This window comes from Chrysemys picta, chromosome 13, assembly GCF_011386835.1.
Source record: "Chrysemys picta bellii isolate R12L10 chromosome 13, ASM1138683v2, whole genome shotgun sequence".
Taxonomy (NCBI): domain Eukaryota; kingdom Metazoa; phylum Chordata; order Testudines; family Emydidae; genus Chrysemys; species Chrysemys picta.
This window is the reverse complement of record NC_088803.1, coordinates 45101209-45119636: the sequence shown is the minus strand read 5'-3', so window position 1 is coordinate 45119636 and position 18428 is coordinate 45101209. Positions and strand designations below refer to the sequence as shown.

The 18428-nt window shown below is 40.0% G+C and overlaps 1 protein-coding gene across 5 annotated transcripts in view; it reads right to left on the bottom strand.

The window, feature by feature from the left end:
• ZNF831 (zinc finger protein 831) overlaps nt 1-18428 on the bottom strand; it is a 67171-nt gene that overhangs the window by 4770 nt on the left and 43973 nt on the right. For 2 of the 5 annotated variants that reach the window (XM_065566069.1, XM_008178570.4), the window contains exons 2-5: nt 11646-15988; nt 10462-10610; nt 6955-7127; nt 2257-2426 (exon numbers count right to left, since the gene is read on the bottom strand). In XM_065566069.1, coding sequence (XP_065422141.1) covers nt 2257-2426; nt 6955-7127; nt 10462-10610; nt 11646-15956 — 4803 coding nt within the window. In that variant the 5' untranslated portion in view covers nt 15957-15988. Of the gene's footprint in view, nt 1-2256; nt 2427-6954; nt 7128-10461; nt 10611-11645; nt 15989-17957; nt 18009-18428 lie in introns of those variants that run through there. The other 3 variants (XM_005302952.5, XM_065566070.1, XM_024114897.3) reach the window with 3 other exon arrangements.

Below are 18428 nucleotides of genomic sequence, written 5' to 3'. Positions count from 1 at the left end.
CCTTCTTGGCAACAAGGGCACACTGTTGCCTCATATCCAGCTTCTCGTCCACTGTAACCCCTAGGTCCTTTTCTGCAGAACTGCTGCCTAGCCACTCGGTCCCTAGTCTGTAGCAGTGCATGGGATTCTTCCGTCCTAAGTGCAGGACTCTGCACTTGTCTTAGTTGAACCTCATCAGATTTCTTTTGGCCCAATCCTCTAATTTGTCTAGGTCCCTCTGTATCCTATCCCTACCCTCCAGCGTATCTACCATTCCTCCCAGTTTAGTGTCATCTGCAAACTTGCTGAAGGTGCAGTCCACGCCATCCTCCAGATCATTAATGAAGATAATGAAGCCCCAGGACTGACCCTTGGGGCACTCCGCTTGATATTGGCTGCCAACTAGACATGGAGCAATTGATCACTACCCGTTGAGCCCGACGATCTAGCCAGCTTTCTATCCACCATTTAGTCCATTCATCCAACCCATACTGCTTTAACTTGTGTCAAGAATACTGTGGGAGACCGTATCAAAAGTTTTGCTAAAGTCAAGAAATAACACGTCCACTGCTTTCCCCTCATCCACAAAGCCAGTTATCTCATCATAGAAGGCAATAAGGTTAGTCAGGCACGACTTCCCCTTCGTGAATCCATGCTGACTGTTCCTGATCACTTTCCTCTCCTGTAAGTGTATCAGAATTGATTCCTTGAGGACCTGCTCCATGATTTTTCCAGGGACTGAGGTGAGGCTGACTGGCCTGTAAATACCCCAGATCCTCCTTCTTCCCCTTTTTAAAGATGGGCACTACATTAGTCTTTTTCCAGTCATCCGGGACCTCCCCCGATTGCCATGAGTTTTCAAAGATAATGGCCAATGGCTCTGCAATCACATCCGCCAACTCCTTTAGCACCCTCGGATGCAGCGCATCCGGCCCCATGGACTTGTGCTCATCCAGCTTTTCTAAATAGTCCTGAACCACTTCCTTCTCCACAGAGGGCTGGTCACTTCCTCCCCATACTGTGCTGCTCAGTGCAGTAGTCTGGGAGCTGACCTTGTTCGTGAAGACAGAGGCAAAAAAAGCATTGAGTACATTAGCTTTTTCCACATCCTCGGTCACTAGGTTGCCTCTCTCATTCAGTAAGGGGCCCACACTTTCCTTGACTTTCTTTTTGTTGCTAACATACCTGAAGAAACCCTTCTTGTTACCCTTAACATCTCTTGCTAGCTGCAACTCCAAGTGTGATTTGGCCTTCCTGATTTCACTTGTGCATGCCTGAGCAATATTTTTATACTCCTCCCTGGTCATTTGTCCAATCTTCCACTTCTTGTAAGCTTCTTTTTTGTGTGTAAGATCAGCAAGGATTTCACTGTTAAGCCAAGTTGGTTGCCTGCCATATTTACGATTCTTTCTACACATCGGGATGGTTTGTTCCTGCAACCTCAATAAGGATTCTTTAAAATACAGCCAGCTCTCCTGGACTCATTTCCCCCTCATGATATTCTCTCAGGGGATCCTGCCCATCAGTTCCCTGAGGGAGTCAAAGTCTGCTTTTCTGAAGTCCAGGTTCTGTATTTTGCTGCTCTCCTTTCTTCCTTATGTCAGGATCCTGAACTCTACCATCTCATGGTCACTGCCTCCCAGGTTCCCATCCACTTTTGCTTCCCTTACTAATTCTTCCCTGTTTGTGAGCAGCAGGTCAAGAAGAGCTCTGCCCCTAGTTGGTTCCTCCAGCACTTGCACCAGGAAATTGTCCCCTACACTTTCCAAAAACGTCCTGGATTGTCTGTGCACCCCCGTATTGCTCTCCCAGCAGATATCAGGGTGACTGAAGTCCCCCATGAGAACCAGGGCCTGTGATCTAGGAACTTCTGTTAGTTGCTGGAAGAAAGCAACTGAGGAGCATCTGAAGAATTAGATTCCTAAATATGAGAACTAATTTTCATAAAAATATAATTTTACAATAGTAATTTATACTAATATATTCAAAACTCATATAGTAGCTGTGAAAGTGAGAGAAATACCATTTCAAGTTATGCTATTTTCACTGCAAAAACATTCTAAGTTCAGTGATTTTTAATGTTTTTGCAGCCACGTTACCTTGCCATCTTTGCAGCATTTGTGAAAACACAAAATCTGAGAAGCAAATAAATGGACAAAATTAAACTGCAGAAGCTTTCAAATTACAATTAGGGTGCAACTGAAGTTTTCTAAAATCAGTGTCATCTTCTGTGTATTTAACAAATATTCATAGGTGAATTACAGGTAAAACACCTACTTTTCCATCCAGTTTGCCTTTTTGCGTGAAGCTGCTTGAATGCCCAGCTGGTGAAAATATTCCTGAGTTATTTTTGTGATTCCTGTCTTCTTTCTTATGATTATTCCCTTTGGACACTGGCTTGTCTGAGGTGGGGCAAGATAGCTCCTCTTGCTGGGGGAGATAATTATCTGTTGGGCAAGAGAAGATTTAGAGAGATTTTTTAAGGTTAAGATACAGTGCTCAATGAGTTTTCCATAAACCTTTTTTTTTTCTTATCTGTGGACAGACTTTGACTTCTTAAATTGTTGTATCAAATTAATTCTGAACATGATTTATTCTAATGTACTTTAACCTCTGGATTCCTTGCAAACTGTGTTCTATAGCAGCTTGTTGAGTAGTTGCTATTTGTAATCTGCTATTCAAGCTGAGTGTATTTTCATGAATATTCCTGTGTGAATACTATTTCGACCCTTCTTTTCAATTAACATTCTTGTGTGCAAAATTTTGTATGTACATATCTTCATGGGAAGCAACTTAAAAGTGGCATTCTCATGAATACCGCTGAAGCAAATTTGCCGTTTTGATTCCAATAAACAATCTTAGGGCAGGTCTTTACTACAGGTGGGGGTTGATTTAAGATACGCAAATTCAGCTACGCGAATAGCGTAGCTGAATTCGACCTATCGGAGCCGACTTACCCCGCTGTGAGGACGGCGGCAAAATCGACCTCCGCGGCTCCCCGTCGACGGCGCTTACTCCCACCTCCGCTGGTGGAGCAAGAGCATTGATTCAGGGATCGATTGTCGCGTCCTGACGAGACGCGATAATTCGATCCCCGAGAGATCCATTTCTACCCGCTGATTCAGGCGGGTAGTGTAGACCTAGCCTAAAATACTTTTTTCTTCAGCATTTGCTTACCTTTCTATCCTTCATGTATCTTTATACAAAATTTTAAATGACAGAGGCCTGGAGGGGTAGTGAGGGAGATGGGTAGAAGGAGATGTGTTAATAAGAGCAAGAGAGTAGGAAAAGAAGTTAGGGAAGAAATGTTAATGAGATACAAAACTGCAAGTCAAGGGAATGGCCAGAAAGTACTGAACTTCAAATTTCAGAATGGAAAAGGGACAGAACTAAAAGGACCTAGTACAGTTAAGTTGCTTTTCCACATTGCAGTGGCAAGTAGTATTTGCAGTGTTGTTGTACCCCTATTGGTCGCAGGCTATTAGACAGACAAGCTGGGTGAGGTAATTTCTTTTATTGGACCAACTTCTGTTGGTGAAAGAGACAGGATTTCGAGCTTACACAGAGCTCTTCCTCAGGTAGTAATGGCAGAATCCATCGTAAGAAACAGCTCAGGTCTTGTATATTGCAACTATACCAGCTCATGTCTCCAAGGTTACTGGCATTAAGTAGCTAACTAATTAGATAAATGGAGAGGATCAGGGAGAGGTTACACAAATAGTCAAAAAAGACAGCAAAAGATTCTTCTGTTGATTGGAATTATATGATGATTTGCCTTTTATTGCACTACACACCGCTGCTATGTGCTATTGCTGATCACAAAAGAGAGAACTTGGTAGAGCTGGCTGGAAGTTGGAATTCCTTCCTGCAAGAAGTTTCCAATTTTTGAAAAAATGTTTTGTCCCAAGTCGTGATGAAAATTCAAATAGAACATTTTTCATAGAAGGATTTATAGAAAAACTCAATTTTGGCAAAAACAACAGTGGAATTGTTCAGGTTGCTGGCAGCCCGCCTAGAAGGCTCTTCTAAACTTTGTTTTCAAAAAGTGAGTTTGACAAGAGCCTTCCAGGTCTCTGCCAGAGAGGCAGAGAGCTGGGGTGCTCAGCCCTGGTCTGGGGGGAGACCAGGGCTCTTAGCCACTGGCAGCGGGGCAGGCTGAGAGTGGGGGAGGAGAGTCACAGCACTCAGCCTCTGGCAGATTACCTGCAAGGCTCTTGTCAATTTCATTTTAGGCCTGCAGGGAGAAAATGAAATTGACAAGACCTTGGAAGAAGACAGTGGGAAGCCATCATTTTGATTTTTTTCTATTGGAAAATTGAAATTTTTGACAAAATTGGAGTTTTGAATCTGTGAAAAGGGCATTTTCAGTTACAGAAAACACTTGTCCTGTTCTATAAATTGGTGAAATAGTTGTGTTGTGTTGTGTTGGACTTACCCCAAGCTGTGGCCTCACAAGATCACGCTAATGTTTGGTATCAGCCACTTAAAATCCACATGGCTATTAATAATGTTACAATTAACAGCTACACAACTCTTTTCATGGTCTTGTGATTAAAGCACAGAGTAGGGAGTCAGAAGTTCTGCATTGTATTCCTGGCTCTGCCACTACACTGTTAGATCTTGGTAAAGTCACTTCACTTCTCTGCACCTCATCACCTTTTCCATCAATATAATGGTGATAATTGTACTTCACTACCTCACATGAGTATTATAGGCCTAAATCTTAATATATGCAAAGCACTATGAGATCCCTGATGGAAGGAACTCTAGAAGGACTCATTTATTTTCAAAGCCCTGTAGAAACTAATTAATCTTAGTCTTAATGAAAGTCTCTGTTCTCTCATTTTCATATGTTCTGCTCTTTTGATGCTCAGGGACGTGCCAACAGTCACATGCTTTTGTGTATTTCACATCTGTTGATCAGAACAGTTATTTAAAAGGAACAAAACAATGTTTTAAAATGTTTTACTACAGATCACTTTGTTTACCCACCAACGTGATCATACATCAATTTCATAAACATCCCTGATTTCAGCACCATGGTCAACACTAATTTCCTATTACAAATGAGACATACACCTACTTATCACAAATAATGGCCCAGATTTTCAGCCCTGTGAACTATACTTAGATATGGATTTTGTGCCTTTAGGCAGAGCCCTGAACCACCCAGGCAGTAGACCCACAAGGCACAATTCCTCCATGCCTCTTGTGCTGGAACTATAATCTTGCTTGGTCTTAGGCAAAGGTGCACGTGGGAGATGTGGGTCTTACCCCTTGCATGGCTGTGTAAGATGAGGGAACAGTCTAACCATGAGTATAAAGAGAGTGGCTCATTTACAATAAGAGGCTCTCTCTATGTTTATGTTCCGTTTCCATGTGCAACTTTTCTTGTATCAAAACCATGTCTCTGCTTCCATTCTTTCTGTATTCATAAATAGTATTTGACTTGTGAGGAATCATGCCCAGAATCTGCAGTGCAGTTCACCCATAAAATTCAGCACAGAATGCCAGCAAATTTCTGGAGAAATCTCTTTACTTTATAAACATATGGCACTTAAACTATAATACAGAAGCTAATAAAGCTAATAAAACTTTCAATCCATGTTTTTATTCATTTGAATAAGTACTACAAGGTTAAGTTATTCTGCAATAGAATTATAGAATCTTTTAGCAGAAAAGCAGAAATGTTTAAAAATATTTTTATTGCAACAGTGCAGCACAGCAAATAAGCTATAAATCTGCTGTGACAACAATTAGACATGACTGAGTCTAATAACAGAATTAGTGATTTTTTTCTACCATATTTGAGTTGTACAGTTTCTCTGTCTCCTATATATCGATATATACAATTTGTATTTTATTTATAACTTGATAATTCAGAGTACTTTATTTACAGTTTGCTGAGCCCAGATGTTGCAGGCAGCAGGGCTGGTGATTTAAGAGGTAGCACTCTTCTGAACCAATACTGAAGTTCTGAACCAGGATGCTGAGCTCCCAAAGGCCCCTTTTTCAGATCAAAAGTAAAATCAAGGTTCATGTTATCACTAAACAGGCTGTGTTCCACTCCAGAAGTGGCTTCATTTCAGGTTCTTTCTGTACCTCACAGTTTATTAAGAAACTGAATTATTAATTTTTGTCAAGCACTTCAAATGAACACTGCCATAGAAGAACAAAGTTATTGTTGTGTTCATTTATTAATCATTTGAACTATCATAAATTCATGTATTTCAGGAAATACAGTATGAAACGGACTGTTATAAATTATTGTAAAAAGATAAACTTATTGTGTATTTGAGAATACCACTAATTCCAGTGCAGTCCACCCCTATGAAGACTTGCCGACTACTTGGCAGGGCCGGCTCCAGGGTTTTGGCCGCCCCAAGCAGCCAAAAAAAAAAAAAAATTTGGCGGGAGGTCCTTCACTCCCAGGCGGAGTGAGGGACCGTCGGCTGAATTGCCGCGGAATACCTGGACCTGCCACCCCTCTCCGGAGCAGCCGCCCCAAGCCCCTGCTTGAGAAGCTGGTGCCTGGAGCCGGCCCTGCTACTTGGGCACTTCCATGAAGGATAGCTGTACCTAGTGACTCAGAGATCATTTCTGTCTAATTAGTTGTTCCAGTTATCAGGAGATGGGTGGCAGTGCAAGGACACCCACTGTCTACAACTGTATCTGTTCTATAGACACAGTATTTTTTTCCTAGGGCTGGAGCCAGGCAGGTTTATTATCCTATAACACATTTTCCCAGTATCTATCCCTGACAGCTTCTCTTACAAAGGCACATGCAGATGGCGATTTTGAAAAGTTGGGCCCTGATTTGCTTTAATGGTCATAAGAACACCATTGCAAAGGGAGGAAATACAGTATTTGTAGCCATATATGAAACATTATATGTATCAGATAAATTGGTTTATATTAAAAATTAATCAAAGAATATTACACACTTGCAAACATGAATAGGCGAGTTATCCTTACCTTGCAAATTTGACACAGGAGGGTGGCATTTCTCACATTGATTAAGGCTATCGTGTGTGTGGAGCAGCTGATGCTTTTTCAGAGAATCTAGTGTCCTGTTTGGAAGCCAGTGTTGCTTGCTCAGCCTGTTAGTTTTCAACTGAGTATATCCGTGCATGTGGTTCCCTTTGGACCTGCATTGTAAAATATACCATTTTCAGTGAAAACACAAACAGGTATGTTGTAAGTAGTTGCTATTTAAAAGTAGCCCCAGTAGAGTAATATCACAACTTCAGTGGAATTCCACTTGGGCTGAAACTGGCCTATAGAAGTATGACTATAATGAAAAAAGGAAATGTTACTTTTATGTATGCCACAAAAAATCCTGTATTAGAGAGCCTTAGTAACCATGGGCAAAATCCTGAAGTTCTTAGTTTTACTGAAGTTGGTGGAAGCTTTGGCTAAGTAGCACTCTGTAAAAATTGAGTACAGACTTCAAAATTTGGTCCATCAAGAGGAAAGGGTTGTGTGCTCTGCAGGAAATCCACAGATTTTTACAAACAGGCAAGATATCAAAACAAGATCATACCTCAAGGGCCAGGGTCACACAAGGACACCTGTACTTGTCTGCAAGTGGCCTCTGGCTCAATTTCTTATGTGCTACTGTTTGCTTATCACTACTAAAGAACATAAATATTTCAAGGACTTAGATCAAGAAGTTTCAGTTCTCCGGTTTTTGCTATAAAGTGACAAAAGCCTATTAGTTAAGTTTACACATCAGAAGATGTCTCCTTGGGGATGCTGATGAAGAAATACTTGTCTAGCTTCCAAAACATGACAGCATCTCACATCTGTGTGAGTCATAATGAGTGGGACTTTCAAATGTACCTTAGAAAGTCACTGAAAATCAATAGGAGGTGTGGTCTTAAATCACTTAAGGTTTGTCTACACTGCAGTAAAACACCCCTGGCTGGCCCATCTCGGCTGGCTCAGGCTCCCAGGGATCAGGCTGCCGGGCTATAAAATTGCACTGTAGATGTTTGGGCTCAGATTCAGAGGTCAGGGCAAAAAGTCTGGACCTAAAGGAATGTGACTAGACTATTTAGATGGCACAGGTCAGCTCTTAGTTCTCTGTTTTTATTCTTCTCTCCTTGGCTGCAGCTTAAGCCAATATATGGTCCCATTTTTGCTTGTCTCTTTAAGGCATTTGGCTCATTGAGCTGCTTTCTCTATGCTCAGCCTGTTTTTTGCTTAACAAGTGAAATCTTTTTTTCAGAATCACTGGGCCTCAGATGAGATAATTTGGCCCATGTATGACAGTCCCATATGGTTATCTGAAGGCAGATTTGGCTTAAACTACTGATTCCCATTGACTGAGTAGAGACTAAAGGATTGAGCCCATGTTTTCTAAATAGTTTTCAACAGCTTATTTGAGAATTAAATACATTCTATATAGACCAAAATAGCTAAAGAATTAGGTCATGGGAAAGAGAAATGAGAAAGAGAGAGAACACACAAAACCCAGCAAATTCTTTCCAACCACCATGATCTAGCTAGTCCACAGTTTGTGGAACTATGGAGGCAGAAGAGACCCACAGCTGCACGCTTGGCATAAATTCATTACACCTTTGTTTTATCTATCAGAAATACAACATAACTTTTAGTTTCAATTCTGGTTTAAATTCATCCTTTTTTCTTTTTAATTTATCAATATAGAGCCCTACTTCTTGTCACTTAAGAGGGTTAGTGGTTTTTTTTATCCTTTCCCTTTTCTTACCATGTTACGATTGTTCAAGAGACATGAACTAGGAAAAAAACATGTGTGACAATGTACAGTGCTACAGGAAAGCTTTGCTGCACTAATAATTCATTTCCTCTAAAACAGAAAAGTGTGTGATAAACAGGAACTGAAAACAGTCACGTGAGAGTTTCTGAAAATATGTATGGGGGGCAGGGGATTGCCAGGAAAAGAACTGACAAGTAGAAAGAGGGCAATTCAGCCCTGCGGGTCTGATCTTGTAATTCTGTTAAAGTCAATAGAGATTTTGCCAGTTTCAGGAGAGCAGAATTGAGCACTTTAAGCCCTGATCCTGGACTGAGCTTTGTGTGGACAGACCCTTACTTCTACATAGGGCCCACTAATTTTAATTCAGTGAGGTTTTCCACAGTTGCAGGTCTCTGCCTGCACAAAGCATATTACAGGACAGGGTCCATAGATACAGTCACATTAATGGCAGTAGTTTAGTTGATAGCAAAGCTTGTCATCAAACATACACTGACCCGAATCAGGATGGGGACATGTATTCACACTAGATCCAGATTAGATGTGGCCCTACTGGAGAAAAATTAAGCTGGCAGCCTTTGCCTCAGAGCCTTTGACTCATTCCTCTCAAATAAGCATCAGTTAACACTACTGGAAAATCCTCATGCCTGCAATTTATACCTTCTTATATCCTTTTGTTGGATGCTCCTCCAGTTACTACCCTATCATTACCCCCTCAATACATGTATAACACCAACAGACCCTGATTGTCAGCGGGCGGGATCGAACCTGGGACCTCCTCTGGAGCTTAGTGCATGAGCCTCTACTGCATGAGCTAAAAGCCACGTGGCTGTTAGCTATGGCTGTAGGGCACACTCATTAATCTCTCTAAGTAGTCTCCGTACCACTAGATGGGACAGAACACCACACCGAGGAGGTTACACGTTACATCTATTCAGATTCATTGATGCTGGCTTGTCGATTTACTGGGGTGTCACTATCATCACTTCTGATTATGTCCCACTGTCTTTATAGTGTTCACCACCCAATTTATCCAGGATAGTCTTATTCTGCCAGGACAAATTTAAATTTAGTGCAAGCAGATACTGAAGTTTTTGGAGCTGTACCCACTTACTCTAGGGTTAAATTTGTCTCCCAGTCACCAACCCGGGCTTCCTTAGCACAGCAGCAGATCCTGTTCTAAATGCTGTGTAAAAAGATCTTTTCCTGATCCAGAAGAGAAATTCTCTTGTCCCTATTTACAGTAACCGGGAATGCTTGGGCTCAATGCAGTTTGACCAAGATTATCAGATCACAGGCCAGCCATGGCTTTTGACCATGCAATGGCTTTATGGGGGACATCTGTCAAGAGCAAAAAAACTGGGATACCACAAAAACAGCAAGACCTAATAATACAGTTCTTTATAGTTCTGCATTGTACTTCATCTGCAATAGAGAACTAAAGGTTCAATGTTTGGGTCCCTCCAGGAAAAAGAATGTTGATTCTTTTGTTCCTTCTTGAAATTATAAACTTCAAACGACTGTGAGCATTAATTGACAAGGTTTCCCTCTCCCTTTGACACATTTGTGATGTGCCTAGAAAGCTTTGCACTTTTTTTTATAAAATAACATAATTTTTTAAATGATCATGCATTTTCCCATAGCATCATGCTGCTCTGTTTTGGTTAATCAGCATTTTGGGAGAACCGTTTTAGTTTCTGAATCTTCTACCTATATTGGATGAGATTGAAAACAACATTCTTTACCATTTTTGGTTGCTTTTCATTTTTTTCTGTTTATGGCTCCTCTTGGATTTATTTGTTGTGAATTTTTCCCTTCTGCAAAGTATTTCTTTCTTCTCTCGCTCTGAAATATTTTCTGAAGCTCCACTTCCTCCAGTCTTTGAACTGGACTGCTGAGAATAGTGAGAAAATTATACTTGTGCATTTCAAAGCACATGAACATTTCTGAATGAGTTACAGAAATTAACTGATTAGATTAATAGAACGTTGTCAAATATTGTAAATCCTAAATTTTACAATGTAATAATGATCTTTGGTAACAAATTCCTTCTGTATTTAAAGAAGTATTTATATGTGGTGTGTTTAGATTAATCACTACCTGTATATTACCCATAAAATTAAAAATAAAACAAGTTTAATATTTTTCTGGGCCAATGTAAAAATAATGTATGTACTCTAGTATTGCCCTGATAGGTGTGAGGTTGATGTTAACCTTACAAATTCTTCCAGGAGCTGCATATCTCTTGAACTGATTAGTTACACTTAAACTAAAAATATCCTTCAAAATCTTAAAAACATTTTATAAAGTATGAACACAAGTGTCTCTGTTAAGATTTGAGTCCATCCTCGTGAAAGATTTTCACCATTACTTCACCATTACTTCTGGTACAGGATCTGTCCTTTTTACTTGTTTATAAAGCACCTAGCACAATGGGTCCCTTGCCCCTCAACTGCGGCTCCTAAGTGCTACTGTAATACAAATAATAATTTTAAATGAAAACAGAAAAAAGCACATGCTGGAATATAGGAATCCAAAGGCTATACAATTCAAGTTACAATAAAGTTAAAGCATGCTTTTCTGGCTAAGCAAATTTTCTGGCCAAATTTCCATGCAATAGGACATGCTTATTTCCACAAAATATGCACGTCCTGTGCACGAAGTGAGCGGCTATGTGCAGTTTGCATATGTACTTGTGCATTTTATATCTACAGTCACCTGTGTGTGCCCACGCATGCATATTTTAGGAGAACAATTTAGGCACTTTTTTGTTAAAGTAGATTAAGGCTCTCAATAATCTGGGACAGAATAGGATTTATATGCACGTTAGAATAATATGTCCCTAACCTTCACTCTCCTTTCTAATTAAAGAGTATGCTTGGGGAACTGTGCCCCGTTCTGAAATAGGGAATAAGATTCACAACATTACCTTCTGTGGCTGCTCTCCCTGTGAAAAGGATGAAACCAGTGTTTTTAAATTCCCAGTGGTGAAGCCATAGGGCACAGTCTTGCTAATATTTTTCACTTTGATAAAAGAAAAGTCACATTTTGACAATGTGCCTTCACTACCAGAATTTTTCTTGCAGATGTGCAAGGAAGAGTAAGCAGAGTCAGCCTTCTCCTTTTGCTCAGCAGGTAGAGGAAGGCTCCTGGTTAAACAACACCAAGTTAATTGAGGCTCAGCATTTAGTGATGGGAAGGAACCCTTTGTGCTTGAGATCCTTGAGTTTCCCGAGAGACAAGTCAAACTGATTTGGGACAGTGCAGGGAGTTCCTTATGTTGAGTACTGAGGGTGTGGCAATAAAACGTGCCAAAGGAATGGCAAAAATAATTGGAATTGTCCATTGAACGCACAGAATACTGTAAAGCCTGCGACACTGGTGAAGTGTCCTTAAGGATGCCTGAAGAGCTACCGTCTGTGTCCCATCCCATGCCTGTCTGTTCAGTGTCCCCACTAGAGGTTGCCCCTTTGCCTGATGAAGTTGTCATTATTAAAGAGTTATTTCCTGAGTGAAGGTGGCGTAAGACCTGATTCTCTCCTTTGATGTCTGCAGATATGAAAAAGCCACCTGTATACATAGAAGTAAAGCATACTTTCTTGCCTGTGGTTTGTGCAGAGCAAGCAGTTGTACTTATCCACTTCTTGTCTGCTTGCATTCGATCACTTAAGTTATCTTTATCCTCAGTCTCTTTCCAGGTGTCTTTCATTATTTCCTTCTGCCTGCAGTTTTGGTTCTGAAAGCTGTCATCTATCTTGGTTGTAATGTTAGTTGTTGTTGAGTTGACTGGTGAAAAAGGTACCAGAGCCTTCCAGTTTGTATGTACACCCCATCTTAGCCCTACTGCTCTGGCCTGGTGTCTCAATTCAAATTCTAGTGGGGACAAAAACACAGCACCAGAATCAGCACTGACTGTCCTACTGTTGATAGTGCAGGAAGTTTTGGTTATCAGAACTGGCAGAGAAATACCAGGCATGCTGTCCTGCCCTGGTTCCACTAAAAGTGACAGGTCTGTAGTACTCTCTTCTTGCGGTAATTTAAGGATGTACTTTGGAGAAAATGCATTTTTCTTTAGAGGTGGAGTTACCTGACCAAGCTCCAGATTTTGAGTAGTGGAAGATATACCAGCATCATCACCACTATGAAGTGGCACTTTTGCTCCTGCTGTCACAGGACATGTTTTGGCTCCTGTATCTGTCACCTTACTTAAGGCAAAAGAACTACAATTATCTCTCTTTAACTCAGGCACCAGAAATTCAGAAAGTGAAGCTTTTGATTGTGGAAGAAGGTTAGCAGTATTATCACTATAATATATGGGTTCTATGTGGAGTTTCATGGTTTTCTCATCTTCCATGCCTTCAGCACTGCTGATCGATTCATTAATGTCTGTCCTTGAATTCTGCTCTCCTTCTTTAGCTGACTGTTTAACTATTGCTGGGGAGACGGCATGTACACTATAACAGTCTATCAATTTCACTGTTTCACCTACTGTATTATTTTCGCTACTGGGGCTGGGACTGGATTTTAGAGCTGTATTATCTCCACTCTTCAGCTCGTCGACCTTCAGTTTTTTTCTCTCTGATGGTAGCTTTTGGAATTCCTGTGTAGATTCACCACTGCTGCAGTTGTGTGCCCTTAAGGCCATCTGTGCATGTTGAGAAGTTTCTTTACTACTGTGGTTTTCTCCATCACTTTTTAAAAGATTTTCACTATCTAATACGAGAGTATTGGATTCGCTCCCAGGACATGACTCTTCCAATTGACTATTATGCATTTGCAGACTATCAGTGTTCAGCATGTTAGAGTTTAATTGACTAGCTCTCTGCTTAAGTTGAAGCCTCGTTTCATGACTGCCTACAGCTACTAACATATTATTGCCACCTGTATATTTATCTGAACTATGTTTGTTGCTGCAGCCATGTTTTTGGGAAGTTTTGCTTATTACACTCTGTTCACCAGCATTTATTGAATGTGCTGTTTCCATTAGTTCTGTAAATCTGCCTGCATTCTCTTTTGAGGAAACACCGTGTAGTACATGATTACCAATGGGACAGGTTTTTGATTCCACAGTGTTTAATTCTGTTGTAGAAATGGTCAGAGGGGAGGAAAGATTCCCACTTAAAGAGCTCCTACCATCTTTTGGCTGAATAACTCCATCACTACTGGCTGCTTCCTTTGGATCAGGGGTGAAGCCTATATTGTCTGTTGCCTTTCCCCCTCTTTGATTCAGTTTCTTGGTGGTTTGACTGCTTTTCATTTTTTGGTAGATTTTCTTGAATGTTTCATCACCATACATCTGCCATTTTTCCTGAGAGAACATTTTTAATTTCCTTTGAGTTGACTTCTTACATTTAGTGTTCACTCCTTCTCCTCCAGCTCCAGGCTTTTTAGTTTCTTTCATCTCCTCAGAAGGAGAATAATAATAGACTGCGTTACTTAGTGGCAAATCATCCACTGCTGTTTGTCTGACAAGTGCACGGGGATGGCTGTTAGGAAAATCCACTGAACTTGTAGCAAGGTTGTTGCTATGCAACAAGCTAGAAGAGCTAGTATTCAGGGGCTGCCTAGTGAGAGATGGTAGTTTTGAGCTACCCACTCTGTCGTGTGCCATTCTTGTGCTCTCTACAAATGGCAAAGAGTTGCTTCTTGTGACAGGCACACAGTCTATTGTTGTCGAGAATTGTGTGGGGACTGAATGAAAAAACAATGGCTTGGATTTTTCTATGGGTGTAAAGGTAGATTTTGCTGAACAAAGGGAAAGATTCTTTTTCCTGTTCACATCAAGAGATCTGATGTCAAAATGGAAGGAGTCTTTGTATGTGTAAGGCATTGGCAGATCAATACTGCCCTGCTTGGAAAGCACTGTTTTTCTGGGTCTAACATTGTCTAATTGGGTATCGTCCACCACAGCTTTGTTATGAGAGATCAGTTTTGAGATATGCTCTTCCAGCTTCTTTTTCTCTAGCATCAAGGCTGTTGCTTTCTCAGCTGAATCCAGTTTTGCACTACTTCCTGCTGTGCACCTTAAGCCACTGAAGGCAGTTTCATTTTCCAGCTCTGTGCTTTGTTCACAAAGACTATGCAGGGGGCTGGAGGTCAACATCTGTTGTTCTGTACTATCAGAGCGTGACAGATATCCAGAATCCGTGCTCTCACACTTTTTTAGCTTATAGTCAGATAGTTTGCAGTCCCATTGCTTATCTGAATAAGTTGCTTGCTGCCTTTGCAATTGAATATGTTTATTTGCTGTTGAGAATCTTTGTTCCTGTATCTTCTTTCTCTGGTGTAAACTGTCTGGCAAAACTACTGGAGAAGATAGGTTTGGGGGATCTTGCATTGGTTCTCTTTCAGAGGCACCCTGACTTGCCTCTGGCCAATAGGAATCGTCAATTGTTATCTTCTGACTTTCTGATGTAAGCGATAAAGCATTCAGTGTTGGCAGTGAAATAATGGATGGAAATTTCTTAGTGTCCACTGTGGTACTAGTCTCTGAAATTATTTGTTTAATCCCTGCCCCCTGCTTTTCACAGACATTGTTGTCTCGTTTTGCACCCTGGTGTGACATGATGCTGTCTGTTGCCTTCTCATTCTCCTCTAATATGCCACTGTTGTCAGACCCTGAGGGCAGCTTGGTATTGTTGACGTGTGTTTGGGTTCTTCTGTGTTTATACAAATTGCTTTGAGTTTTAAATGCAATACCACAGGTGGTGCAGGGAAAGGGCCTCTCCCCTGTGTGTGAGCGAATATGTTTCTCAAGGACACTTGGCTTCAGGCAATCTCGTCCGCAGTGTTTACAGATGTACTTTCCGGCATTTTTGGATTTCCCTGGGCTTCCAACAGGTGCATTTGGACAGGAACTTGATGGTAAAACCGGTGAACTAACTAGGTTTAATGTCAAAGTTTGCCCTGCTTGTTTCTGAGCAACTGACTGAGGCTGATCTATCCTCTCTGAATGCAGAAGTGGGCTTAGGATTAAAGGCATATTACTGCTGTCTAGATTTATGCTGCTTCCACCAGCTGCTAACTGGTTGTTTGACTGATAGCATCCTGACTGGATAGGATGATATAGTGGTATGGTAAGGGCTTTCAGGTATATAGTCTGAGGCAGGGCTTGTTCCTGCTGAAAAATCACAGGACTCTGTCCTATACTTGATGAACCCTGTGCAGCCTGAAGAGATGAGACTTCAACTGGTTGATCAGCTAGTGCAACTGTGGAATGAGGTTGCCTCTGTGCCTCCATTTCAAAGGTTGTATGTTATCCAGTTCAGTTATCTATGGAAAACAAATATAACATATAGTTATGTTTGAAATGAAAAACCTTGATTTTCTTCAGCTGTTTATAAATTCGGCATCTACTGTACTAGAAGATGCAAAATTTAATTATATTTCCATACTGAAGAATATCAAAACTTTTTACACAAACTTTACATGTAGAAGGATCATTTTATTCACCACTGGTGAATAGTGTCACCTCTGGTTTGTTAGATGGAAGCTAATAAAACACAGAAGCATTACACAAAAGTTTAGTACAGTGCAAAGGAGACTACTGCTAAAGACTGATCTGAAAATCTGTTCTGAAGTGGTACTCAGATATTAAAAATCTTAGTCTTCAAACTGACATCAAAGCACTTTCATAATATTGGAAATGGGATAGGAGAGGATACAGTGTATAGTACCGTAATATAGAATTTCTTTGAATTAATTTGATGTTATTTCTTTGTCCAAATTACTTTCTAGCTGAGCAGCTTTCAGTGCTCCCAAAGATTCATGATCAACTTATTCTCAAGGAACAGTCTGCTTAATAAAATACAATGTTAAACTTTGTAGGCCAAGTCTTCATCAGGACACTCTTGTGCCCGCTTGATTTACACATGTACAACTGCCAACATGTCACAAATACACAGTTGCACACACAACTACACTTTTGAAGATCAGAGTCTTCAGGAAAAAACAACAACAAAGCTTGGACATTTAATCAGTTATAAAATATAAATGATCGTAATTAATGCAGTAACTAAAGGATACAAATATGCCCTGTTTAAAATAAAACACATGAAGCTTTAACAAGAGGCAGCGTAGCCTGTTATTTAGAACCACAGATTGGGAATCAGAACTTCTGTATTGTATTCCCCACTCCTCTGTTAATTTTTGCTGTGACCCTAATCACACCAGGCCTGATAGTGCCCACTGAAGTCAGTGATATGTTTTCCATTTACTTTAATGGGTATTCTATCAGAACCTTAGTGCCTAAGTTTACTCATCTGTAAAATGGATTTAACAATTAATTACTCACAAACTTCACATAGGTGTTGAGAATTAGGGCTTTGAGATTTTCAGATGGAAGATGCTATAAAACTGACAAATTCATTTTATATATAATCACTCTCAATATAGTTTTAAATAAATAAACTCTAATTTGTTGACACCATATACCATGTTAGTTCTGTCTTTTGAAACTAATCTGGAAGCCACTGAAGTTTGAAAAAACAAAAAACATAACGCTACATTAAACTCTAATTAACAAGAATTGAGTGTGAGCCACACAATCCCGTGTCTAATAACCCTACCATTTTGGAAAGTTCATATTCAGCTCTGGTTATAGTCAGGTCCCTCTCTAATTATAACAAGTCTCTGTTTCTAATGTAAATATTCCTAAAAGAGAGCTGGTGTCCAGATCTACTCTCCAGTGTGAGACAATACAAAGTAATGGATACATTGCAGTTTAATCTACATTTGCTACTTTTAACTACAGCTGATGCAGACAAGCCACAATTACAAGAAAATTAGCATAGACAGTTATAAAGACTCACTGCTACAAACAATGAGTGTTATGCATGGCCACATATAATGACCTTGTGTAAGTGAGGCTGAAGACACTGTCAGAATTAAACAAGGAATGAAAAGGTGAAAACAAAATGAAACTGTAGATTTAAAAGGTTCCTTTTTTTACTATCCAGATTTACATACATAAAAGATAGAACAGATGTTAGCGGTCACACTGTTGGAGGCAAAAAGTGGAAATAGCTTACAAAGTTGTCTTTGTGTGTGTTGAATGAATTAGAGGCACCATGATGGCATGTTGCTTTGTGTTTGTTTATTTTTATTATAGATAGATAGATAGACAGATATAGTGAACAGTTTGCAAACTCAAAAAAGATGCCACCCTTTTTGAAAATTTGTCCCAATATACCTTTTGGTTCAAGATTTGGTTACCAGGTCAGAGTAATTTATTTTCACAAACCTGATTTGGCTAGCCTTGGTGGTTTTTTCTCTCTCCCCTCCTCCCCTTCCTAAAAGTAAAAAGAAGTTGGGAAGCCATGAAAATAAGGTACTTTAAAATTACCATTAGGAAGGGCAGAAATAGCAGGATAATATCAGCATAATCTATCATAAATAAAGCCTGGCTGAACAGTAGAAAACTTCTTGTGAAAATTCATTCAAATTGTGATTCATCTATGTTCACAACCCTTTCGTGTTTAGTTTTTCTGAATATTCAAATACTTAGGTTTACTAGAGCAAATAGTCACAAAAAGGACATTTTTTAATAACAGTCAATAGTGACATTTGAAATGTGCACTGTATTGGCTTCTCACATAATTACTATTATAGTTTCTGCTACCTGATTGGATGATCTATGTAGCTAACTGTCACAGATTAAACAGCAAATATTGTAATCGAATATAACAATCTGAATTTTGAAACTATGCTATGT